Source organism: Pipistrellus hanaki, assembly GCF_964339955.1.
Source record: "Pipistrellus hanaki genome assembly, chromosome: 6".
In the NCBI taxonomy this organism is placed as follows: Eukaryota; Metazoa; Chordata; class Mammalia; order Chiroptera; family Vespertilionidae; genus Pipistrellus; species Pipistrellus hanaki.
The window spans coordinates 60,778,855-60,804,565 of NC_140508.1; the positions used below are offsets into that span (position 1 = coordinate 60,778,855).

General features: G+C 46.0%; 1 protein-coding gene across 1 annotated transcript in view; it reads left to right on the plus strand.

The window, feature by feature from the left end:
• The first annotated feature begins 3,972 nt into the window (after positions 1–3,972).
• The window catches only part of RAB31 (RAB31, member RAS oncogene family), a 107,427-nt gene continuing 85,688 nt past the window's right edge, over positions 3,973–25,711 (plus strand). Inside the window, exon 1 of the mRNA XM_084887772.1 lies at positions 3,973–4,209. Within this exon, the coding sequence (XP_084743898.1) occupies positions 4,171–4,209 (39 nt within the window). The 5' untranslated portion in view covers positions 3,973–4,170. The remainder of the gene's footprint in view (positions 4,210–25,711) is intronic.

Below are 25,711 nucleotides of genomic sequence, written 5' to 3' on the forward strand. Positions count from 1 at the left end.
TGGTGATACAAAGATGATCCTTTCTTAATCTATGGGTACTTCTCATATGGACAGATAATTACATTTGTGTATCTGTTTGGACTCTGACTTCTTATGAAAGGGCTTTAATTGCTAATTACTTTATTTATGTTCAGTAAATGCTAAGAAAAATGCTAGCAGAGTATAGTCAAGCTCAGGGGTTGAGTTTTCTAAGGAGATGAAATTTGAGCAGGTCTTTGAAAAACGACGGGGTGTCACCAGGGGGGCAGGGAAGAGGCTAGTTTGGGCAAGCTATACTGGAGTGTGCTTTCTTCGGGTATGGCGCCACTGAAGATGTTAAAGCAGCAGAAAACAGAAGTCTGAATTAGTACAACGACCTTTTACTTTACAAAGGCCTCATAAGAATAACTTGCATTTTCTATTGCTTTAGTTTTATGCCATTGAATTTTTCACCCTGTTGAAGTCCTATCAGAACCTCTTCATACTTTCAGAAAATTCTAGAGGATAGGAGTCAGGATAGGCCCTTACTACAGTAATCTTAGAGTATAATGATAGCATTCGTAGAGAACATTATGTCTTTAAGAAGTTGAGAGCTATCCAGGGCCTGTCACTCCCAAATATGCCTCATAGCAGACCACTTCTCTTTTTCCCGGTGCGGGTCAATGTGCCACTTTGGGTTGATCATGGAGACCAGGTTTTTCTTGAGGCCAGTTTTTGAGTCCCCAAGGGTGACCTGGCTGAGGAGGGAGTATAAGATCATGAAGGAGGTCTGGTTGACAGAGTGGGATTGCCTCTTGGTAAAGCACAGCATTCTGCCTGGTCAGAATCAGACTCAAATGGGGTGATTAAATAATAATTTAAATTCTTTATTGTTTAAAATATTACATTAAGTCTCCTTTTTCCCCCATTGACCACTCTCTGGCCGCCCCCACCCTCCAGATCATGCCCTCACCCCACCCTCCCTGTCTGTGTCCATTAGTAATGCTCATATGCATGCATATAAGTCCTTTGGTTGATCTCTTACCCCATCATCCCCTTTTCCCCTCCCCCCCCCCCCCCACCACACTGCCTTCCCTCATAGATTGGTCAGTCTGTTCGATGCTTCTATGACTCTGATTCTATTTTTGTTCATAAGTTTATGTTGTTCATTATATTCCACAAATGAGTGAGATCATGTGCTATTTATCTTTCTCTGACTGGCTTATTTAGCTTAGCATATGTTCTCCAGTTCCATTCATGCTGTTGCAAATGGTAAGAATTCCTTCTTTCTTATAGCAGCATAGTATTCCATTGTGTAGATATACCATAGTTTTTTAATCCACTCATCTTCTGATGGGCACTTAGGCTGTTTCCAAATCTTAGCTATGGTAAATTGTGCTGCTATGAACATAGGGGTGCATATATCCTTTCTGTTTAATGTTTCTGTTTCCTTGGGATATATTCCTAGAAGCGGAATCACTGGGTCAAATGGGAGTTCCATTTTTAGTTTTTTGAGGAAACTCCATACTGTTCTCCACCAGTCTGCATTCCCACCAGCAGTGCAAGAGGGTTCCTTTCTCTCTGCATCCTGGCCAGCACTTGTTTGTAGATGATAGCCATTCCAACAGGTGTGAGATGGTACCTCATTGTTGTTTTGATTTGCATCTCAAATGAGTTGATTTTTAATAGGGTTGGGGGTGGGGAGCAGGGCAAACATAATAGGGTATAATTTGGGACAGGGGTGGGAGAAGACTTGAATAAGGGATTATTTCAGGAAAGCCTAGAAACCACATAAGCATCTCAGACACCGAGGTTAATGTTGAAGAGCATGGAATGAGAAGAATCATGAAGAAGAGTTAAGAGAATGGAAGAGAAATTATGTCAGCTCATTTTTGTCCGGAGATGGTCCTGTCCTCAGCAACCGATTGCAATTTCATGAATTCCCACTCATTCCATTGGGTGTAGACAATGGATAAGACTTCCATTCTGATTTGACCAGCTTTTGGGAAGAGAGAAGAAAGGCCAAAGGGAAGCACTTCTACATGGAATTTCAAGTCATACTTCCAGGGATGAGCTAGATGCTAGGGAAGCCTGTTGAAGGCCTTGGTCAGGAGCTGCTTTACCATGATGTCTCCTTGGCAACTGTGTAGCACTTTCTCTCTCCGCCACCATAAACCTGAAGACAGCGAGGTATTGTTACCCGGCTGGGCAATTCTAGCCTGGCCTCCTTTCACACTGCCCACATAGAAGACTGCCCTCACTTAGGACACTAAACCAAGGACAGAGACTGATAAAATTATCTCCGTGTTGAATAGGACCTGTATCTTGTACATGGCTACTTTTTTTTGGTGATAATTTAGTTCAGATTTGTGTGAGTGAGCCTGCACCTGTCAGAGGGAAGCCCCTGCTGCTCTGGGAATCTCATTGCCCATTCTCTGTCTTGTGGCCTGTTTTGACCTCAGCTTCTAGGATTTTCTTTCTGGAGGCCTTGATTCAGAAGTCTCCAGTGTATTGGGCCACTTGGGTGCTCCTAACCTCCCTGGCTTCAATGGGAACAAAGCCAGATAATCAAGGTGGGTGGTCTGCTGGGGGAATGGAAATGTCTTTGACCAAAATTGGCAAGCCAGGAGAAAGGCCTGAGAGTTTGGGATAGGGCTGTGGTCGACAAACGGTGGCTAGTGAGCCACATTGCGGCTCTTTGGCCCCTTGAGTGTGGCTCTTCTACAAAATACCACGGCCTGGGCTAGTCTATTTTGAAGAAGTGGTTTAAGTTTAAAAAATTTGGCTCTCAAAAGGAATTTCAATCATTGTATTGGTGGTATTTGCTTCTGTTGACTAATGAGTTGGCCCACCACTGGAATAGGGCATGAAGTGTGTGTGTGTGTGTGTGTGTGTGTGTGTGTTTTGGCTTTTTAAAAATTTTTTATTTTATTTTATTTTAAAATATATTTTATTGATTTTTTACAGAGAGGAAGGGAGAGAGATAGAGAACTAGAAACGTCAATGAGAGAGAAACATTGACCAGCTGCCTCCTGCACACCCCCTACCGGGGATGTGCCTGCAACCAAGGTACATGCCCTTGACCAGAATCGAACCCGGGACCTTTCAGCCCGCAGACCGACGCTCTACCACTGAGCCAAACCAGTTCCGGCTTGGCTTGTTTTTTTTTTAAACCACATTATTTCCAACTAGAAATGCCAGTGAATTATTCAGGTGAGAGATGTCATTTCTCTAGCAGCAACAAGTAGTCATCTGAGTGCATGAGGCACACTGAGCCATGCATGGAGAACAAAAGAGGGTAGTTCCCACAAGCCTTTGACTGTCTCCAGCTGGAACCTCTTTTCGTTTACAGGTTAAGAAAGGATGCAGGTCTGTCTGGAGCCACGTATTTCTCCAGTCTGAGGGCTGGGTGTCTTGTCTGTCTGCCCAGGCAGGTTGGAGCATTTTCTGTACTGAGCGAGGCAGCTTCTCTAGAATGTGTGTTTCCTTTCCAGACCCTTATAGGCCTGTTTTGGAGGGAGGAATAGAATACTGCTTCCATTTTCAACTACATACAGAAAAACCAACTCAGGGCTGAGAGCAAAGAGCTACAGGGGAGGTCAACTGAGCCCCAGTGTCAGGAGCTGCAGGAGAATGTGGGCTGCAAAGTGAACCCCTTCTTCTCATCCTCACCATTGCCTCTTGCTTGGCTTCCTTTCTGCCAGGAACCTCTAATGTCATCTACCGATGGGATGGACACAGACAGACTTCAAAATGCTCCTATGTCAATGACCTCGACTGACAGCACCCACTTTCTTTTTTTCTTTTCTATTTTTTAGATGAGGAAGGGAATAGCCAGTGACGCAGCCGGTCGTGGGGTCCTGTCCTCCTTCCACCCCAGGGGCCCTGCATCCCTTCGATCCGGGCTGGGGAGGCAGATGCCAGAGGGGGCTCTGCAGAGCCTGGGCCGGCCGCTGAGTGGGCCTTGGGGTGGAGGCACCCCCAGGCCCGCCGCAGGTCCGGGGGCGTTCCCGGGAGCCGGGCCGGGGCCCCGGGAGGAGCCGCGGGCCACGTGACCGGCCCGGCAGGCCCAGAAATAGCAGCGGCGGCGGGAGGTTCCGCCGGCGGCGCCGCGCGGGGAGGCGGGGACTGGCGGCCGCGGGCTCGGCGTGGGCGCGGCGCGGCCGGGGCCCCGGAGGATGCTGAGCCCCTGCCCGGCCCGGTCCCGAGCTCATGATGGCGATACGGGAGCTCAAAGTGTGCCTTCTCGGGGTGAGTCCTGCGCTGCCGCCCGCCGGCCGGGGGCACCCTCCACCGTGCGCCTCCCACGCCCCCTGCTTTCCTGTCGTTCTTGCACCCCTCTTGTCCCCTGCACCCCCTTTTGTCCAGAGACCCCCTGATCCCCCCCTTGGTCTGTATGCCCCCCTTTTCCACCTCCGCCCTTCCCGGCGCTCCCCAAGCCTGTGCGCCCCCGCAGTCTCCGTGCCCCTCGGGTCCCCCGCGCCCCCTCGTCCCCTGCCCTCCCCGGCCCGTGCGCCCACCTTACCCCGGGGCCCCTGGCCCTCCTCCCACCCCCGCAACCCCGCCGCGTCCCAGCTCTGTTGGGGGTTCGGGTCCGAGCCTGATCGGCTTTCTCTACTCGTTCCACCCCCGCCGGCCGGTGCCCGGTGCCCGGGGTCCGCCCGGGCCTCGCGGGGCCGGGGCCGGGCCGCCCGGGACCCTCCGCTGCAACTAAGCCCCGGCCACGGCCGTGGAGGGCTTTCTCTTCGCTTTTGATGATTTCCTTCCGGCGGAAACTTTAAGTTACTCGGACCGGGCAGGGCGCCGGGTCCCCTGTGGCTCCGGGGGCCGCTGGTTGGGGGACTTTAAACAGAGAAGCCGGCGGAGGAGGGGGGCGCGGGGGGATGCGGCCGGCGGGGCCGCCAGTGCTGCGCCTGGAAAACTTTTGTGCCCCGGAGCCCCGTGTCACCCGCTCCCCTTCCAAACTGGGTCTCTCTGAGCCCGGAGAACCGGGAGAGGAGCCAGAAACAAAGACAAAAACAAACTCCCAAGCGGAGGGTCCGGGCGGACCGGGCAGAGGACAGGGCAGCGCCTGGAAAGCGGCCCCAGGGAGCTCAGAGAGGGTTAACGGTCCTCTCTTTCCTTTTCTTTCCTTTCCTGGGGGTGGGGTGGGGGCAATATTACATTCCAGGATGATTTCTTTTTGAAAGAGCCAGTTTCAAGCGGTGTTCTCAGCGGCCTTGGCGTCCGTGCCTGATTGTACTGTCCTTGGCAAAGAAAACCACTGGTCCCAAGAAAAGCATTTCCAGAAACAGGAGCATTGGTGGGGGGTAGCCCCGTCCTTATTCGCCTCAAAGAGAGGCTAACTGGTCTGTCAAGATGGATGTGCAGGAAGTGTATAAAGAGGAAATGATTCTAGGCGAGGATCCACTTGTAGCAGCTCAGCGGGCTGTCTGGGCCACACGAGGCCCCTGTGGAACCTTTGACAGGAGGGGTACCTGACCGTCTCCTATGCCAGAATTCTCTTGTCCCCTGGGCTGTCGGGTTCCCCTCGAGTCCCAGGGCATCTGGCAAACTGCCTGTCACCCCTGCACAAACCCCCTGGTGTTCCGCGCCCCCCCCCCTCCCCCCCAAGCCACCAACAGGATCTGAATGGGGTGCTGCTCTGGGCCTCCTCTGTTGACCTTTCTCAGTGTTTCCGGGGGAGGTGGCCCTGTCTGCCAGGCTCTGTAATGCAGTCCAGACCTCAGTCCCAGGGATCCAGTGTTTGCCTTGTGAGGAGTCATTTCGGACTCTTAGAAGTGACTTCGGCGGAATGCCATGTCCCAGGGAACCGAGAAGCAACTTCGACACGTGTTGTGTGTGTATCAGGCGAGGCCAAGAGAACAGACGATGTGGGAAATATTTGGCCTCTCTCTCCCCCCACCCCTTATGTTTTCTCCCTTGTCATCTCCTTGAATGGCACAGGCTCTGACCCATCGCATGAATTATTTTCAAGTTCACTGTTGGATAAATCTCTGTCTTTCTATAAGGAAACAGATCGGTGGAAAGGGCCCTGCTCCAGGAGGCAGCAACCCGGTCCCATTCTTCCCCGCTCACTAGCTGTGCAGTTTTGGACAAGTATCGCAGTCACCTCCTTTGTAAAATGGATATAATGACATCTTTTCTTTGAAGGCAGAGGACTATATCAGATGATCTTCTGAGATATCTGGTACCATTTCCTGCCAAGCTATGGTTCCAGGTGATAGTGAGCAAGCTTGGGAGATGAGAAAGCTGGGAGAAATCCCTTCACTTCTTTCTCTCTCTCTTTTTAAAAAATATATTTTATTGAATTTTTTTTTTTTTTTTTTTTTTTTTTTACAGAGTCAAAGGGAGAGGGATAGGGACAGAGGGTTAGAAACATCGATGAGAGAGAAACATCGATCAGCTGCCTCATGCACACTCCCCACCGAGGATGTGCCCACTACCAAGGTATATGCCCTTGACCGGAATTGAACCTGGGACCCTTCAATCCGCAGGCTGACGCCCTATCCACTGAGCCAAACCGGTTAGGGCTCACTTCTTTTTCTCTTATCTCGGAGAATGAACCACACTCTTAGTGGCGTCCTGGACACAATGCCTCACCCTGGTTTGCTTGTTCTTTGCAGTAACTCTACTCTGTTGACATAGGAGTTTGAGCTTGGAAAAGGAGAACAATCCCAAAACAGAGCAGGAAAGATATTTCTGAACAAACAGAGGCTTTGACGTACCAATCATGTCACACCACTTTGATGGCATTTAAAAAATTTTTTTGAGAATGGCTCTAGGTTTTAGTCTTAGGTCAGAGGATGTCTTATTTGAAAGGCCAGCGACCTTATTATCCACATAAAATAATATTTGCTAAGTCCCCAGGTTTCGCCGGTCCTGTCCTGGATAAGATGTGTGACAGGCTATATTCTCAATTGTTCACCCAAATTCGGTGATTTTTTTGGGGAGGTGAGAGAGCATTTGGGTGAACAATTGTAACTGCCTTGGGTTTGCTCTCTTGATCTGAGAGAGAACGCTGTGGACTTACGAAAGTCCAGAAGTCATTTCAAAAATTTGATAAGAACCCTGAGCTCCTTTGCTGTTTGTGTCAGGAGATCTGTGAAGTGTTGCATGTGGCTAGCACTGAGCTTCCTGTTTTTTTTAGCACTGCCACACCTCCCTGAAGTCTCAGTATAACCAAGACCCTAGCAAGCACACCCTCTGTTGGGATCACTTTCTGTTGGGTTCCCTTGAGAAGGTGATGGAAAATGTGGGCCTCCTAATTGGACTCTTGCTATCTCACTGGAGAGATTAGGGGGTGGGGAGGCTTTTTTTGTGCCTGATCTTTAACTTTGATTGCTTAGTGATTACTTGGGGATGTGCTTCCCAAGGTTGTTTTAGGCATAGGTAGAGCAGACTTTTATCTCTCTTCATGGTAGTCTCTTGCTTCCATGGTGGGGTCAGAGGTCCTGGCAAAAGGGTCATTGGTAGCAGGTGGAAATGAGAGTGGGCCAGATGGCATGTCTTCTCTACCTGTACTTGTGCCTTTCAGAGCCCTGATGTCAGGGTATGTCTGATCTTATTTCTTTTGGCGAATGCTCCCACATGGAATTGACAGTAGTCTGTGGCACATTCTCTGAATGCTTTGTGCTGTTGGAAAAACCAAGGACTCAAGCACCTTGTATTTCTTTAGATATCCTTTTAATACATTCTTGACTCTCATTGTTCTTATGGGTGTACTTCCTCGTTTTTTATCCCAAAGCTTTTGTGAATGACCTTTCTTGGGGTAAGTTGTGACATCTTTTGGAAACTAACCATACAGGAGAGTGTGTTTGATAGGGGTTCTAGCTGGATACCTAGGACCCTAGGTTTTTGCCAATAAAGTACCAATTGTCCCACACTGTAATCTCAATTAGTATTATAAAGCATGGAACTTAAAAACAACTCCCTTAAAAACTGCCAAGTATGTTAAAAAAACACACACACAAAAAAAAAACTAACGAAAACAATACTGAGGCAACAGCTGTTCCAATCTCAAAGGTGGAAAGCTTCCCAGTATGCATTTTTAACACACATTACCCCTGGCAAAAAGCAAGAGGGGAGAGAGAGAGAGAAGGAGGAGGAAGAGAAAGAGGAGGAAGAGGAGGAGGAGGAGGAAGAGGAGGAGGAGGAGAAGGAGGAGGAGAAGGAGAAGAAGAAGGAGGAAGAAAAAAGGAGTGGGAGGAGAGGATCTTTCTTTTATTATTTTCTCTGGGTGTGTATGGTGTACACTTAAAAACTACTTCTGAGTGGAATCCCAAAGAGATTTATATTTGGACTTTGGTTGTCTTGACAACATTTTAGAAATTTCTGCCACTTCCTTAACAGCTGAGTGGCCTGGTGAAGAGACATTGAAGACATTAAAGACACTGAAGACATTCCTGCTTCTGATAAGGAGCTTGAGGTTGCTTCTCTTTTTGGCCTGTTGAATCTATATGGTGGTTTATCACCTAGAAATCAAATACCTAGGAACATCTGAGCAGCGGGGGCTTCAAATACATATGTATAGGCCTTCACATGTAAGGTGTGTGTGGTTCTTGAGGACACAAGAGTGGAATGCTTACAGTAGGCATATCAGTCAGCTCTGTAGAGCCTCAAATGGACTGCTTTGAGCAATAGGGAGCTTCCGTTACTGTAAGTATTCTATAAGGTTATTTGAATTTGTCGGTGTCATCGTTGAAGGAATGAATATATCAGGGAGAACTGGGCTAGGCAACTATCACATTTGCTTTTCTTTTCAGTCTGAGATTCTGTTAACATACACATTTTTATTTCCCCCCCCCCAGAAACTAGCATTTCTTTTGCGGGGGGGGGGGGGTATTCTGGAGAGGGTGTGCAGAGAGGCTAGCAATATAATGCATTTTTTTACTACAACTGATTCCTCTATTATAATAAATTGAACTCCTGTGGAAAGTGTGGTTCAGCACTGGTGGAACTGGGCAGAGAATCAACGTAAATGATACAGCCTCTCACCATGGTCCAGTCCCAAGATGGCGGCCACCATGAAGAGGCAGCTACAAAAAATGTCAATGTTGCCTTTGAAAATAAACAAAAGATAAACAAATCTGCACAGAATACAAGTAGAATCACAGAACAGAAGGAAGAATAGATATCAAAAAAGAAACAACTCCAGAATTTTAGAAGGTACACGTGAGGACATCATGCTTGCGGATCCTAGCTGCTTACTGATACCTTATCAGATTGGTGATGTTTTCATTAGCCATTCTCAAGAAGAAACACAAGAAATGTTAGAAGAAGCAAAGAAAAATTTGCAAGAAGAAATTGATGACTTAGTATTTGGGGTGGAATCACTTCTCTGATTGTTCTCAGATTTGAAAGTTTGGTTACAGCCAAAACTGGTTTGGCTCAGTAGATAGAGCTTTGGCCTGTAGACTGAAAGATCTCGGGTTAGATTCCAGTCAAGGGCATGTACCTTGGTTGCGGGCACATCCCCGGTAGGGGGTGTGCAAGAGGCAGCTAATCGATGATTCTCTCTCATTGATGTTCCTAACTCTCTATCCCTCTCTCTTTCTCTCTGTAAAAAATCAATAAAAATATATATTTTTAAAAAAGTTTGGTTACATGCAGAAAATTTTTAAAAAAATATATTTTATTGATTTTTTTTTATAGAGAGGAAGGGAGAGAGATAGTTAGAAATATCGATCAGCTGCCTCCTGCACACTCCCTACTGGGTATGGGTCTGCAACCAAGGTACATGCCTTTGACTGGAATCGAACCTGGGACCCTTCAGTCTGCAGGCCGACACTGTAGCCACAGAGCCAAACCAGTTAGGAATACATGCAAAATTTGGGAGCAACATAAACTTTGAAGTTGATGAAAGTTAAATATTTTATAATACTTAATTTTTTATTTAATAAACTTGATACTGTTTAAATGATAATTTTCCTTTTCCAATGATATATAGAAAGCTTCCTCTTTAAAATAGGTGCTGGGATATACAAAGATTTTGAGTCCATGAATTAGAAAAAGTGTTCAAATTTATCTATCTTATTTTATTTTTTAATCCTCACTGGAGGATATTTTCCCATTGATTTTTAAGGAGAATGGAAGAGAGTGGGAAAGACAGAGAGAAACATCGATGTGAGAGAAACACATTGACTGGTTGCCTCCTGCATGAGCCCGACCAGGGCCTGGGCTGGGGAGGACCCTGCAGCCGAGGTACTTGTCCCTGACCTGAATCAAACCCCGGGACCCTTTAGTCTGCAGGTTGATGCTCTATCCACAGAGCCAAACTGGCTAGGACAACGACTTCAAATTTAATTGTGTCCAACAGGTTTAGCTAATTTTTAGTGCTTGCAAGTCTGTGCAACTATGAAAGTGGAGTAGGCATTCATTCACTCAATCCTTCACCATTTATTGCATGCTTCTGTCATGCTGGGAGCTGTGGGTGTTTGATGCCTGTCTTCAAAGAGTACTCTGCTTTCCCCAGGATGTGGACACACTAGCAATGCACCTAACTACGTGGCCTGCGTTCCTGTGACAGCACTTACCACAGAGCCATGCTCAGCAGAAATAACAGAGTGTGATGATAAACATTGACTATCTATCAATCATCTTATTAGATATGAGAATAGGCGAGGGTCAGAAAGTTTTTAATCGAGGTTTGTTTTGAGTCCTTGCTGTGGTGCAAGCTCTCCTAGAGATAGAAAGTAGGGAGGGTGGGTTTCTCGTCTCTGCGTGTGATGGAGAGTCTCCTGGGTGAGCAGGAAAGACAGGCATGAGCACAGGAACTAGTATCCATGGCATTTGTGGTGCATGGGACGCTGGAGGTGCAGGAGGAGATGGTGGAGTTTAAGTGAAATATGGTGGGTGCTGGGAAGGGAGCAATCTGGGAAGGTTTCGTGGAATAGGAAGGATCTGAACACGCTTCAAAGGAGGAACGGTGGGCGTGGACTCCAGGCACCGGAGAGAGCAGGTGTGGCTCCGGGTCTCAGGTGTCCTCTGGAGGGCGATGTAGTTGAGAGTGTAGGGAGGTGAAGAGCACAGCCTTCCCGCTCCTGGGCTGACTGCTCTCCCATGGACTCCACTGGCCCTCTGGAATGAGTTCTTTTACTTTTAACTCTGCTTTTCCCGTGGATTATCTTGAAAATTTTCAAATGTATAATACAGTGAATTGTCTGTAGACATAGTAGGGCTAACATTTTGCCACTCTTGGCTTCTCTTTCTAATGTATCTAAATAACACTACTTTCCCCCTGAACCACCTGAAAATAAATTGCAGACATTATAACACTTCATTCCTAAATACTTCAGCATATATCACTTAGGAAAAAGGACCGTCCCCACACAACTATCACAGCACTATCTCACAAATACAACAATAGTGCTGAGCATAGGGTCCATACCCAGCTTTTTCATTTGTCCCTAAATGGCCTTAACAGGTGTTTTTTTTTTTTTTTTTTTTTTTTTTTTTTAAATCCAGGTTCTAGTCAGAGATCATGTATTACCTTGGCTTATCATGTCTCTCTTCTAAAGCAACTCCGCTCCTCTTTTTCAACCATGACATTAGTATTTTTGCAAAAATCCCAGGCCAGTTGCTTTGTAGAAAGTCCCAAGATCTTAGTCTGATTGCTTCCTCATTGCTTTTTCTGGCTCAGCTTTTTGGCGAGAAGACAACAAAAGTGATGTTGGTCTTATTTTTTTATGTGCTCATGTATAATATTAAAATATTCTTTCCCATTTAGTTCTGTGACACTCATTCAGAAAATATCTCTTCGCTTGTACAAGTGCCAGGCATGATGTGTCTGAATAAAACAGACTAAGGGATTTGGACTTGTAGAATTTAGGTTTTAACAGGAAGCTGGGGAATATACAATCCACAGTCTGTCAGAGGTCTTACATAGAAAAAAAGACACGACAGAGCCGAGTGAGGGGCACAGGAGCTCTGAAAGATGGGGAGCGGGCTGGTTGGGTGGTGGGTGATCACGTGTGTTCAGTCTCCGGCAGGACCAGAGTGGAGCATCCCCTCTCACTTACCCAGGGGCTGGCTTTGGTTCTGTGTCTTCAGTTCCGTGGTGCGATCCCTGAGCTGCTGAGAGTCACACGTATGTCCTGTGGAGCCGGAGTTGTCTTTCTTGTTTTCTAACTTTGTCAGCAGAAATCAGAAAAGAGAAAGTGAGATTTAACATCAGTGTCACTGAATGAGTTTCTCACTGTGGCATCTTCTGTTTCCATGAGTCTTTTTCTGATATATAGTTTTTACTTCTGAGGCCCCGGACCTGCTTCCACTTCACTGCAGGCCGTGAAGTTGGCTTCCGCTTGCTCAGAACTTAATCCATAAGGCAGCCTAGGCCACTTCGGTCAGTTCCCCCAGGTGCTCCTGGAAGGCTTGCATTATCAGATTGAGTGGGCCCTGCGGGAGAGCAAGCAGGACCCAGGGGAAACCATCTTCCTTCCGTTTTGCTCTGCTTGAACAAGTACCAGAGAGCTAGATCCCTTTGTACCAACTGTATCTGTTTGTCCACATTTTTCAGTTCTCCGGTATTACTTCACTTCCGCCCCATGGAGGCACTGTTTTAACTGAGGTCTGCAAATAGATTGTGTGGTCCTTAAAAAGTACCTCCATCGGCCCCACCGGTGTGGCTCAGGAGGTTGAGTGTCCCCCCACTCACTAAGAGGTCGCTGATTTGATTCCAGGGCAGGGCACAGGCCTGAGTTTTGGGTTCTATCCCCAGTAGGGGGAGTGCAGGAGACAGCCAGGCCAGGCCATCCGTATTTCTGTCTCTCCCTTTCTCTCTAAATATCAATAAAAACACGTTTTAAAAAGTGCTTCCATCCAAGACCCCCTAGAAAAGAAGGAGAGAGAGAGAAAGAGAGAGAGAGAGAGAGAGAGAGAGAGAGAGAGAGAGAGAGAGAGGAGAGACAGAGAGAAGGGAAGGACACGCACACACACACACACACACACACACACACGGTTTCATGTAAAACTTGCCCTTTGCTGGCGAGGGGAAAGAGTGAACTGTTCCTGTGTGTGTGTGTGTGTGTGTGTGTGTGTGTGTGTGTGTGTGTGTTTTGTTATTTTTCTGGTTAGACTATTAGCCAGGGCATTTACATTTACGGCAAGCTTAAGCTTAATTAACACTTTGTGCACCAGTAGTTTTATTGCTAGCTTTACCCAGTGGCCAGATAAGTTCTTATTGAACGAGTACAAAAAACGTTCTACAAAGTGTCATACTTTAAAAAGATATTAGCTTGTAGGAACATGTAATAAATAACTTCAAAATGCAGTGGTATTTAATTTTAAGGCGCGCCTTTAACTTTTATGTAAAACACTGTGTAATATGAAAACACGAGAATGCTCGTGATCCGCCTGCGATGTCTTAAGTCTTTATTCTAAAGAACGTCTCGTAGCATCATAATACATGCTTCATAGATATGTTTTGCTTTAGAAATAAATATTACCTAAACTTTTTCATAATAAACTTCTAGAAAGCTATTTTTCCCCCCCCATAAAGTAATACATGTTCATCTTAATTCAATTTTAAATCTAATGATGAGGTAGGGGAAATAATTAGTAATAAAATGACAAATGTTGATTTTCCTTCGAGATCACACGTTGAGGTTTGCAGTTTGGTGCCTTTAGCATCCTTTCTTTAAAATAACGTATGTAATTGTACCAACCTGCTGAGGTCTTGTTTCCCTGTGGTTAGTGTGTGATCCTGCAGGCGTCAAGGAATCATCCTGCCCGCCTCCCTGTCCTCGTGGCTCACCCACTCATAGCTCTTCTTCTTCCCTGTATTCTGTTTTACACCCGGGTGTCTGCTTTTTTATTTTATGATCAACACCAGGCTCACCATCCTCCCCCATTTCTTCTGCTACGTCTCCGTTCTTTTCTGCTCCGCAGGGTCATTTTCTTCCCATTTAAATTTGTTTTCTGATCCTCTGCACTCCTCATCGGTGAATCACCAGGCTGTCCTCCTTTTAAAGAGACATCCGGGCAAAAGTTTCTAACTCTGCTTTCCACTTGCTCCCCTCCCTGAGCAGCAGGGAGCATGCTGGGCTACGCACGGGCACCTTCCTTTCTGCTGCCAGTAACCTGGCCAGGGTTACGCTGGGAGGAGTAACACAGGCATTTTCTGTTCTAAAAAACAACAAGAAGGGTCCGTATAAAGCCAGTGAGGATTTAACTAGTGGGTCTTGTGCTGTGGGAGATGACCAGAGAGGCAGGGCTGCTGTGTGGCAGGCTCACAGAACCATTTCCTGTAGGGGAGGGGCCTCTGTCCTGGAGGGGTCCGTCCAGCAGTGATCTTGGTCAGCTGGGGCCTTACTGGGAAAGGTGAAGTAACACCACCAGACAGCTGATGGACGGAGCACGACAATTGCTGAATGTCCCTAAGATGAGGGCTGGCGGGGTCTGGGATTGGCTAGGGAGGGCTTGTGACTGCCGCCTTCAAATGCCCAATGTTATTGATAGTTTTGGCTGCAAATGGGGGAAAGTGTGCCTCTCTTTATATTATGCACCAATAGATGGGAAAGCCTTGAAAAGACTCAAGAGTCATAGTGGTTGTCCAAGTGGGGCAGGGGCTGCTTGGTAAGTTACCTCGTTTGCTTCTCTGTGTTGGTTGATTTTGTGTGCGTTAAATACTGGGGTAATTAATATAAAGCCCATATAAAGATGACTTCAGTGCCCAAGGAGATGCTTGGTGGGTAGACCTCCGTCTGGCTGTCAGTGGAAGTGACTGATAATGAAAGTGGAATATAAACTTGGATCAGGGCCTTGAAATGTGCCAGTTTCTACCCTCAGGTGGGCAAAGGTCAGGTGTCATCAGTGGGACATAGACTTTGAGTGGCTCATTAGGTCGTGCTGTAGTTTCATTTGTGCCCTCTCTTCCATCGCTGGATGGCAGTGCCTCTGTTTGAGGTGTGCTCTGCGACCTCCTCATTGGTGGGGCTGTGGCTTTCTCACCACTCTCTAACCCAGTATTTCTCTAAATGGAGTCTAGGAAAGTTATGGGTGCTGATCTGTTCAGCAGGTTTTTTTGTGCCTGTTAATTTCAATGATGTTCTTTAAAAAATTAAAATAGAATTATATCCCAGACTTTTTCTGTGTCACAACTTTAACGCCCATTGAAACTGACCGATGAGGAAAGAACGGAGGCAGAGTTAGCACAGAAATGATACGCTGGGGCCGTGCGGAGAACAGGCGATTCCATAGCACATGCCACAGATATTTACCCGACGCCTCCAGCGTTGGGCATACAGCAGGTGACGAAACAGATCCGTAATCCCTGGCCTCATGGAGCTGACCTTCGAGTAGAGGCAACAGACATAAATACTTACTCTGACAGACGGTGACAAGTGCTTCCAAGAAAGAAAGCAGAGAGGGGTCTTGGAGTGCTGGCCGGGGAGTGGTGGCTTTAAGTCAGGGCTTGAGGAAGGCCTCACTGAGGTGGCCTTGGGCAAAGACAAAGAGACACTGTTTACGATCGGCCCTCTCCACAGAGGGGAGGGACCCCAAGGCCTTGCCTGGTGAGTTTGAGGACCTGCAGGCGGGCCACTGTGGCTGGAGCAGAGTGACCACTGGGAAGAGAGCAGACGATTTGTGGGGCTGATTATGTGGGGACTCGTGGTCCGGTGTGGGAAGCAGAGCAGTGACACCATCTGACACGTAGCGGCCATGGGAGGGTGGACTGGGACCACAGGAGGACGCATGTGAGGGAGCTCGCCAGCCGGGGACTCTGCTGCCATCGGCCTGGTGGGAGGGCAGGCCGTGCTGACTTCCCCCTGAGTGCAGCAGCCTCTGCGGGGAGTGGAGTCCCGCTTGGACTGCCTTGAAGGCAGACTGAAAACTGCCCACGGACTGCGAGTGGAGTGCGAGGGGACTGAACCATCACATGGCACGTGCTGGTCTCGGAGTCCAGCACAGCCCTGGGCTGGTTCAGCTTAGCAGAGCAACATCATCCATCATATTTGACTGCTGATTTGGATTTATAGTTTAACTTGTATCTAATTAATACATCTGTCTTTGTTGTTTTGCAATAGCATAAACAGTTTGTGTACATTTTCATTGTGTGTACATATTTACACAATAATTAAATTCTACATTGGGGTCCCTGGGTTGCTTTCCCTTTTAAACAAGCCGGTAGGATCTTAAAAAGGTCTGAGAAGTACTGCTGCAGGCACTCAGGTCGGCCATGGCGAATGGAGGCTTTCTTCCCTAATGAAGAGTCAGTGTTGGCAGGGCTCAGGGAAAGGAAGGCTGCGACGGATCCTCGGTCCCTGGGCACCACCAGGTGGAATGTGGAGGTATATTCTGAGTGACGCCGAGTGTGGGCCCGAGATGCTATCCCAGAGAGCAGGCCCCGACTCACAGTCTCACTGCTTTTTCTGATGTGATGCAACTAATGGACAATCTTGAAAACCCTAGATACTACCATCTAAACACATAGATTCTGAGGAAACGTCAAATATATGTGACAAAATAAAGCACATTATACATTTGCTTTTTAAAAATGCTCTTCTCATGAAGACATTATTTATAGAAGCATGTGAGTCATGAACTCAGTCATTTCAAGATCGCCCAACACAATTCAGTTTGAACTACTAATAAATATGGTATATCAATTTTTTAATAGAAAGACCTCTGTTTAAAAAGATGATTTGCATTATTTCTAAACCTCCACCTCATAGGTTAATCTTAATAAGATAATGTAATATATAATATTGTACAATAAAAATGTACAAATTTAAAAATATTGTTACAATTATAATTGATATAATTGATTGCTTTGAACATGTTGCTGCTTTTAACATGAATTGTATTATTTCACGTTTCACTTGCAGCAGCCCTCTGCTTTGTATTTATTCATCATAACTAACTTGCCACAAACCAATGGGCACATTTTTGTTCTTGCTTATGAGTGGAGTGTGAGGGAATTTTGTTCTCTTCATATATCCTTGACTTCCTCCTTATTAAAAAATATCCATGGGAACTTATATGCATATATGCATAGCTCATAGACACAGACAATAGAGTGGTGAAGACCTGGGAGGGGTAGGGGCAGGGTAAAGAGGGTCAATGGGAAAAACAAATAAAGCAACAAATGAACAAACAAATGGGACATCTGTAATACTTGCAACAATAAGGATAAATTAAAAAAGGAAAAAAGTATTTAAAAACTCACCAGCACAATAATAATTTGTAATTGCCCCTACCCCTAATCACAGCGACATCAGTAACAGATAAGGATTGTTGTATAGTTCTGGAATTGCAGCCAAACGTACTCTGTTCTTTTCCAATCAGGAAAGCATGTTGGAATTCCTTTGCCTTTGATTAAAAAAGTCATCGCCTTGAAATCACTCTAGTTTATCAATATCACTTTAATAACAACAGTAGAGACATGTACTGACTATATCTCACGTGCCAGGCACCGTGCTGAATGTCTCAGATATCCATTGCCGCATAACAAACCACCTCACACTTAGTGGTTTTCAATAACGATTTATTATTATTTTTCTTGGTGCTGTGGGTTGCCTGGGCTCAGATGGGCAGTTCTTGTTTGGGGTTTCTCATGTAGTTTCAGTCAGGTGGTGGCCGGGGCTGGAGCCTCGGAACGCTTGCTTGTGCGCATGTCTGGTGTCTGGGCTGGGGTGGCTGTATCAGCTGGGATTAACCAGGCGTCTCTTTGCATGTGGCTTCTCCACACAGTTAGCGTGGGTTTCCTATAGCATGGAGTCTCAGGGCATTAGGGCAGTTAGACTTACATGGTGGCTGGCTGTTTCTAGAACAAGTGTTCTAAGAGCTGTGGGCAGAAGCTAAAAGGTTTCTTGTGATCTACCCTCACAGATCCCAGAATGTCATTTCTGCCACTTGTATTTCTCAAGCAAGTAACTAAGGCCAGCCCAGAAGCAGAGGCAGGAGAATTACACTCTACCTCTTAATTGGTAGGAATAGCAACAATGTGTGGCCCTCTTATATGGCCTCTGCTGAATAAGTGGTTTACATACATGATGGCATTAAAGGACTTGTAAGGGCGAGTTCTGTTATTATTGTCATCTTATTGAGGAGGAAACTGAAGCTCAGAGGGTTGAGTAACATTTGCAAAGACTCACTGCTAATAAAGGATGCTTCGTGGATTAGAACTAGCTTTGAAGGCCTCCAAAACCCAATGCATGTAACCTCTTTGCTGTGTGGCAAACTTTGTTGTTAGTCACAAATGACTTGTTCAGAACCAGCATATAGTAGGGAGGGCACCACTGAATCAATAGGATAAGATTTTAAAAACGTAAGAGGTCTTGTATCAATAAGAATTATAATTTAACTAGAGGCTGGTGCACAAATTCGTGCATGGGTAGGGACCCATGGCTTGGCCAGTGATTGGGGCCAATTGGGGCTTGGGGCTGATCAGGGCTGGTTGGCCGGGGTGAGGGTCCACGGGAGGTTGGTGGGGCCATCGGGGCCAGCTGGCTGAGGGAGGTTGGTTGTGGGAGCATCTGCCCCCTCGTGGTCAGTGCGCATCATAGTGACCAGTCATTTGGTCGCTTAGGCTTTTATATATATAATTTGATTGAATAATTTGAACCAGGTATGAAGTACTTCATGGGAGAAAAAGAGGCAAATTGCCACAAATTTCGGGTCCTGGGCAGGTTTTTTGGGAGTAAGATGGCTGTTTCTCACTTCTGGGAGTGTATTAGACTTGAAGAGTCAAAATGCTTTCTTGGGGAAGTTGGATGTTGATGGCAGCACTAAAGTGTGACAGTCAAACAACACCTTGTATTTGTTTCTCATTTTACAGTTCACAGTACGCTGTGCATATGTTGTTTTATTTAATCCTCCAACAACCTTATGTGGTAGGCATTTTGTCTCTATTTGCAGATGTGAGAGGCCAGGGCTTAGCCGTGTGAAAGGCTTTGCTCCAGGTCACAGAGCGTGTGTCCAGGGAGCACCTTCGAGCCCACGGTTCTTGGCTGTTCCATTTCCCAGCTCACGTGTCCAGGAAACAGGCGACTTACTCTAGTCCCTTTCCCCCTTTGTTCCCTCATAGGATCCATGGCAAGTGCTCTATTTGGGTTTAGGAAATTTCATTTTGCGAACTGTGGTCAATCAATCAGGAAGGCCAACCTGATGGACTGTAGGGGCCTGTTGGATTTCAGATGTTTCTTGGTCTGCCATTACAGCTGTGAGTCACAACTGGTCAGGCCGCCTGCCAGTGCAGCACAGTGGGAGTGGGCACGCCTCCGGGCAGGCAGACATGATTACCGTGCCAGTCACGGAACATCAGGAACAACATCTCCTGCTTTGTAGACTGCTGACAGTTTGCAGGGAAACCCTTTAGCAGGAAACCCTGAATGGCATATATAAAAAAATTTCTTACCTATTTTGCCCCAAACAATTAAAAAGTATTTTTTATATTTATTGGTTTTAGAGAGAGAGAGAGAAGGAAAGAGAGAGAAACATTGATTTGTTGTTCCACTTATTTATTGGTTTCTTTTTGTTTGTGTCCTGACTGGAGATTGAACCTGAAACCTTGGTGTTTTGAGATGATGCTTTAACCAACTGAGCTCTCCAGCCAGGGTTTCCTGAGCAATTTTACATCTGATAACCTCAAGGCTCAGAAGAGTTTAAATAAATTCTTTCTACAAGAGGGGCTCCAGCTTAGACCTTTCCTTGTGTCTCCTTTCCTAGGTGATCTTGCAAGGAACGGGTGCTAGGCAATAGCTTTTGATTTACTATGTAATACTGTAGAACTTCATTATGTTCACTAATTGGACCAAATAAGTAACATATTCTTTACATTTTTATATTGAAGTACTAGAAGCCTGGTGCACAAAATTTGTCGTGGGGAGAGTGTCCCTCAGCCCAGCCTGCACCCTCTCCAATTTGGGACCCCTTGAGAGATCTCCAACTGCCCTTTTAGGCCTGATTCTACCGGGGGCAGCTTCTGTGTTTAGTGTCTGCCCCCTAGTGGTCAGTGTGTGTCATAGAGACCGGTCGACTGTTTGTTCACTTAGGCTTTTATATAGATATGCATGTGTTATTTTCTTGCCTTTTTCACCTAAAGGTAAACCTTTAGTATATGTCTTTGTTAGTAAGTATCAATCGACTTTATTTATTTATTTTTAAAATCCTCACCTGAATATATGTTTAGAGAGAGAAAATCATCCATGTGAGAGAGAAACATCAATCTGTTACTTACTGGACTTGCCCTGATTGGGATTGAATCATCAATCTAGGTATGTGCCCTGCCTGGGAATCAAACTCACAACCATTTGGTGTACTGGACGACACTCCTACACCTGAGCCACCTGGCCAGGACAATAATGACTTTTTTAAAAAAAACATTTTAAATTATTTGATCATGTGGAGTTTATAATAAAAGGCTAATATGCAAATTGTCCCCTCATTTGTATGACTGACCAGGAGTTTGACTGCTCGCTATGATGTGCGCTGATCACCAGGGGGTGGCGCGGAATGAAGGCAGGCACTGGCTGGCAGCCAGCAGCCAGGGGAAGGAAGGCCCTGATCATCCCTGATCGCCAGCCAGGTTTAGGGACCCTACCCGTGCATGAATTTCATGCAGCGGGCCTCTAATTTCGGTATAAAGAGCCAGAAGGGATTCTGTTTTTTGTTTTTTAGCTACTAATGCTCTACCTCAGTAATTACTTTTAATTCCATCTATTGATTAATTGATTGTTATTTACTGATCTAATATGCTATTTTTGTCATAAGTAATATCTCAATGTGCACGTGGGTTTATTTCTTGATTCTCTGTTGTTCTATTAAAAATTTCATTGATTTCCGAATCAATCAGCTTCAGGCAAATTTAGAAATTGTATAAAGGAATCAACTTGTGGGAGCTGAACCGTATAGGTGCCTTGAATGCCAGGGGCTGCAAGTCAGAGCTGGTTAACTGGTTTGCTTACTCAACAAATATTTATTGAGCCATTATTAACAGGCAAAAGTTTTGCTAGGTGCTGAGTATGTAGCGAGTTTTGATGACAATGCTTATCTTACTGAGAATAATAATCGGCAACGTTGCATATATTGAATCACTTCAGTCATTACTGGAAGACACTTTCCTGAGTGAAAAATCTGAGGGTAACTAAAGGGAAAGAGGGGTGTTATGACCTGAGTTGGGTGGTACCTGGCTTCAAAGTGTAATGGCTTATGTTTGGATCGGTGGTAGAAACCCAGCGGAGCAATGAGTTACAGTTTCTACCATCAAAAGCACTTGGGTATTTTCCAAGCAGTAAATATTTTTTTCCACTTCAGTATGTGTGGGATCACTTCCATTGGAGTTAGGTCAGAAATTGCTATGGCAGTGAGAATTTTGAATCTAAATGTTAGGGATAAATCAAGTTTAACATGTAAGAGTCTATTTAAAATGATCCTAGCCTGGCCAGTTTGGCTCAGTGGATAGAGCGTCGGCCTGTGGACTGAGGGGTCCCAGGTTCGATTCCAGTCAGGGGCATGTACCTTGGTTGTGGTACATCCCCAGTGGGGGGCGTACAGGAGGCAGCTGATAAATGTTTCTCTCTCCTCAATGTTTCTAACTATCCCTTTCCCTTCTCTCTCTAAAAAAAAAAAATCAATAAGATATATTTACATATAAAATGACCCTAGAACCTAGGTTCATCTCCACAAATAACGAGCAGTGCTGGGGTCCCTCTTCCTGCAGGTGAAAGCTCTCTAGTGCATGTGGTGTCCAGCCTATAGGGCAAATGCTCTGGTGAGTGAAGCCTTGGCCCACACTGCAGTGCTCGGCTAGCATTGCTGTTGCCCATCAGACTGGGGTCTGGCTGGTCCGGGAGGACAGCGCTTCCTGGGCCCATTGCTGTACTGTTGGAATAGAAGCCTCGAGAAGTTAGAAACTTGCTTAGGACCCCCCTCTGCCCCCCCCAGCCCACCAAGGGCAGAACCAGCCACCACACCAAGGGGCTGGATGAGGTCAGGTGTCTAACCAGGGAGTGTAGTCAAAGGTTGGTACTTAAGCCGTGAGTGAGCTCAGGTTAAGCCTCTAGGTTGATGGTGGCCAAGGTCACTGTGCTCTCAGGTTCGGTTACTGGAAGCTCGTCCTGAATGAGGAAGGGGGAAGAGGTGTCCCTGAGCCATTCCTTGTTTTGTGGGACGGGCCTACCTGGATGAGGGCACCTTTAGTGGAGACATCTCAAGACTGGCTGGAGGAATATAGAAGATCACCTTTGAATTCTTTGTCACTTGAGATGTGTAAACAGAGCTGGGTGACCACGCTGTGAGGGCATACATGCTCGCTTCGTATTTTCTGAAGCCTAGGCTAGCGTTTTGTGTGGGCAGATTTCTGGTTAGTGGGGGAGGGAGAAGGAAGACCGTGGCTCTGGGCTGAGGGATGTCCGCCAGGCACCTTCCAGGAGTGGCGGAGGAGGAAGCAGCCCTGGCCCTCACCTGCCCTCTCAGCCGTAAGAAGTCATTGCTACGTGAACCGCATGGAGGAGTTAGGCTACTGGACATTGAAATGAAGTGTTGAAGGAATTTTGAAGCATTCCTTTTTTTTTGGGTGCATTTAAACTGCACACACGTGTTCAGATGTGTGAGTTCAAGTCTAAGTGTTTGAAAATGGAAAGACACATCAGGAAGGGTTGCCCTTAAGTGTGTACTTATAACACCCCCGCAGCTCAGGCCTGGCACAGTTCAAGTTTTGGGTTGGGGTCTTTTCCTTCAACTTTAGTTGTCTAGTATTTATTCAGATGGCAACTTTATTTATTTATTTATTTATTTATTTATTTATTTATTTATTTTGCTAGGAAACTCTCTTGTAAAGTGGTGGGGACATGGTCAGAGTGAGCTTGTTACGTGTATTGCTTACCTCAGTTTCACTGTTCACTCATGGGAAGTCAATGGTGAACTTTCACCCTAGGAGGGGTGCGCTTTGCTCTCTAAATGGACAGAGCTTACTTTAGCTGGAATGTTTTGTGGCCTGTGATCCTCAGAGATCATGGGATGGAAAGCTCCCTTAGCTTAGCTTCCAGATCAGATGTAGAGAAGCTTCTTCCAGAGAACCCGAAACGTGTCCGAGCAGGGAGCAGCTTCTCCTTGGAACTAACCTAGGTTTTCTCTTGAGTTGGGTGCAGCACCGGGTCTGAGTTGTACAAAGCCACAAAACTAGATGAAAGGAATATATATGTATTTGTCTCTTATTTTAGGAAATTCCCTTCATTTAGGATGGAAATAGATCCTGGCTTCTGAATAGAAGCTAAAGAAGCCAAATACCCCTTTGGCGGGTTGGTTCCAGGCACCGGACCTGGTTCTACAGGCAGAGCACACACTACGGACTCTGTGTAGGAGCCAGACCCTGAGGAGCAGGGACGCCCCACACTGGCTGGGATGAGCAGTGCCCAGCAGACTTACACAGCCAGCCTGGCATCTTAGTGGGATTTTGGCTGTGGTCACTGTGTATTTTCCCAGCCCAGGTTTTCTGAAAATCATGTGAGTTTATCAGAGTTCAGACTCTCACCCCACCCCACATTTGCGTTCTTCAGGTACGGAGGGTTAAATGAATCATACTCCTCAGTTCATGCCACATTATTATCCCAGGTCCATGTGCATCCTCTCTCATTTTTTAGCTTTCATTGATTCATTTTTATCTCTTTACTCCACTTCAGGCCTCAACCTAGTTCTGACCATTCTGTTGTGTTTTTTGTGTGTCTTTTTGTTTCTATGCTAATATCTTTTCAATAATTTCCTTTCTGCTTCAATGTGCCATTTTGACCTCCAACCCTAACTTCAGGGTATTATGGTGAGAAGGGTGGTGATAGGTTTGAAGCACCTTGGGCAGGCAGACTGCAAGAGTGGAGGAATAGGTCATATTAAGTGAAGCTCGTGAGCACAGGAAAGGAGAGCAGTGGGGACGGAGGAAGGGCCGCACAGAGAAGACGTACGAAGGAACCCAGAGAAGTCTCTGTGAAGGAAGCATTTGTGAAAACCTTGGCCACATGTTTCCTTGACCTGGTCTTGGCTTCCAGATGGTTCTGTGGACCCAACCAGTCCACGGACATCTAAGGGACCGCCCACGGGAGGATGCCCAGGGCTCAGCCCTTCGCAGACCTGGCTCCAGGGTGACCAGTGCGGAAGAGAGGTGGACACAGCCACAGGATGACTGAGTTCTGAAGTGAGAAGGAATGTGAGAGCCATTTCTTGGGTGGAAAGCTCCCTGGGGTGGCAACTGCTATTTGACTCTTTCAGATGCCTGTTACAATTTATTAGCTATTTGTACTTCTAAAATGTTTTGTATACCAATCCAATTAAGAATGGATCAATAGGTTCATGTGTCTAGCAGAGGATCGGTTAACAAGTTTAGAATATTGTGCTGAGGTGACACTTGTGTTTTATGACTTTGTGGATGATGGATTCTGCTCCTGTGACAAGGTCAGGCCCATAAAAAATCCAATCAAAAGCCATAAAAAGCACAGGTCCATATGTCAGTTTAATTCTGTAGCAGTCTTTTTGTCAGCGTAGTTGGTGATTCCATCTGTTTCAATTTAAGATTAGCTCTAGTCATGCCTCCGTAATAGGTGGCCTCTCTCTCTCTCTCTCTCTCTCTCTCTCTCTCTCTCTCTCACACACACACACACACACACACACACACACACACACAGAGAGTTGCCTTATATAACATGTAATATAATGCATAGTTTACAATATATAAATGTATATTCTATGTGATATAAAAGAATTCTTATTTATATTGTAGTGGAGGCTGAGTGGTGACAGAGTATAGCATTTGTAATTCAATGTATAGAGGAGGATGCTGGTTTCTCTTTGTGAAAATGTTTTCATTATACTGCTTGTTATTGGGTGGATAAATAATGCTGTTAGCTACGAGCTACTACTACTGAGCAGACGCATGTCATTCTCTACTGCAGCTCTTTATGAAAATGTCATGGCCAAAGTGAATTGCTTGTGCTGATTATTCTGGTCATGGATCGCAGCACATGCCACAGCTGATCAATCTGGCATCGGTAATAGATTATCGTGAAGGCAGGAAATGGCAGGCTAGGACAAATTGACCTATAGCTGTTATATCATCTCAGGTAATGACGGTAGGCTATATGCAGTGGGGCTGAAATACTACATTGCATAAGGTGTCTAAGCCGGAGTCTCTAAATAGGTCACAGGATTCCAACAGATGCCCCGTGCCTTTCAGCTTTTTTAAAAAGCTCTTGTTACTGAATGGTCATAAAAGGTGTTTTGTCTGTCTGGATGCTAACCAACAAGACAGGATTACCAACAACTTGGGCCTGGCAGGCAGCCAGCCTGCCAGCGTTTAAATGGTGCTCGCTGCCATGGCAACCCCACTGGCCGCATGTGTGTGAAACTAGATGCAGCTGCTGAAGAACAGTGTAACTTGACAGCGCAGTGAGCATAGTTTCAGTTCAAATGAGGTGATGCCAGCCCGGGGCACGGGGAAACCAAGGTGGCAGACAGACCACCCGTCCAATAGCTAAATGTGGGTGGGTGACATTTCCCAAATAAGGACGTTGGGAAAAATATGGGTTTAAAGAAATGGATTGTGGTGACTGGTATAGTGTCATCCTTACAAGTAAATCTTGTAACGTTAGATTTGAAATTTGCAAGAATTCAGAGGCCCGGGAGGAATGTATCTGTACCAAGCAAAGACATATGCTGAAGAAACTATAAGGATAATTCTTAGCCTAGAGAGGAATACATAGGCTTTTAAGTTTCTTAGATTAAGATTCTTGTATTCATTAGGATACAGGCTTAGCTGCTGAAACAA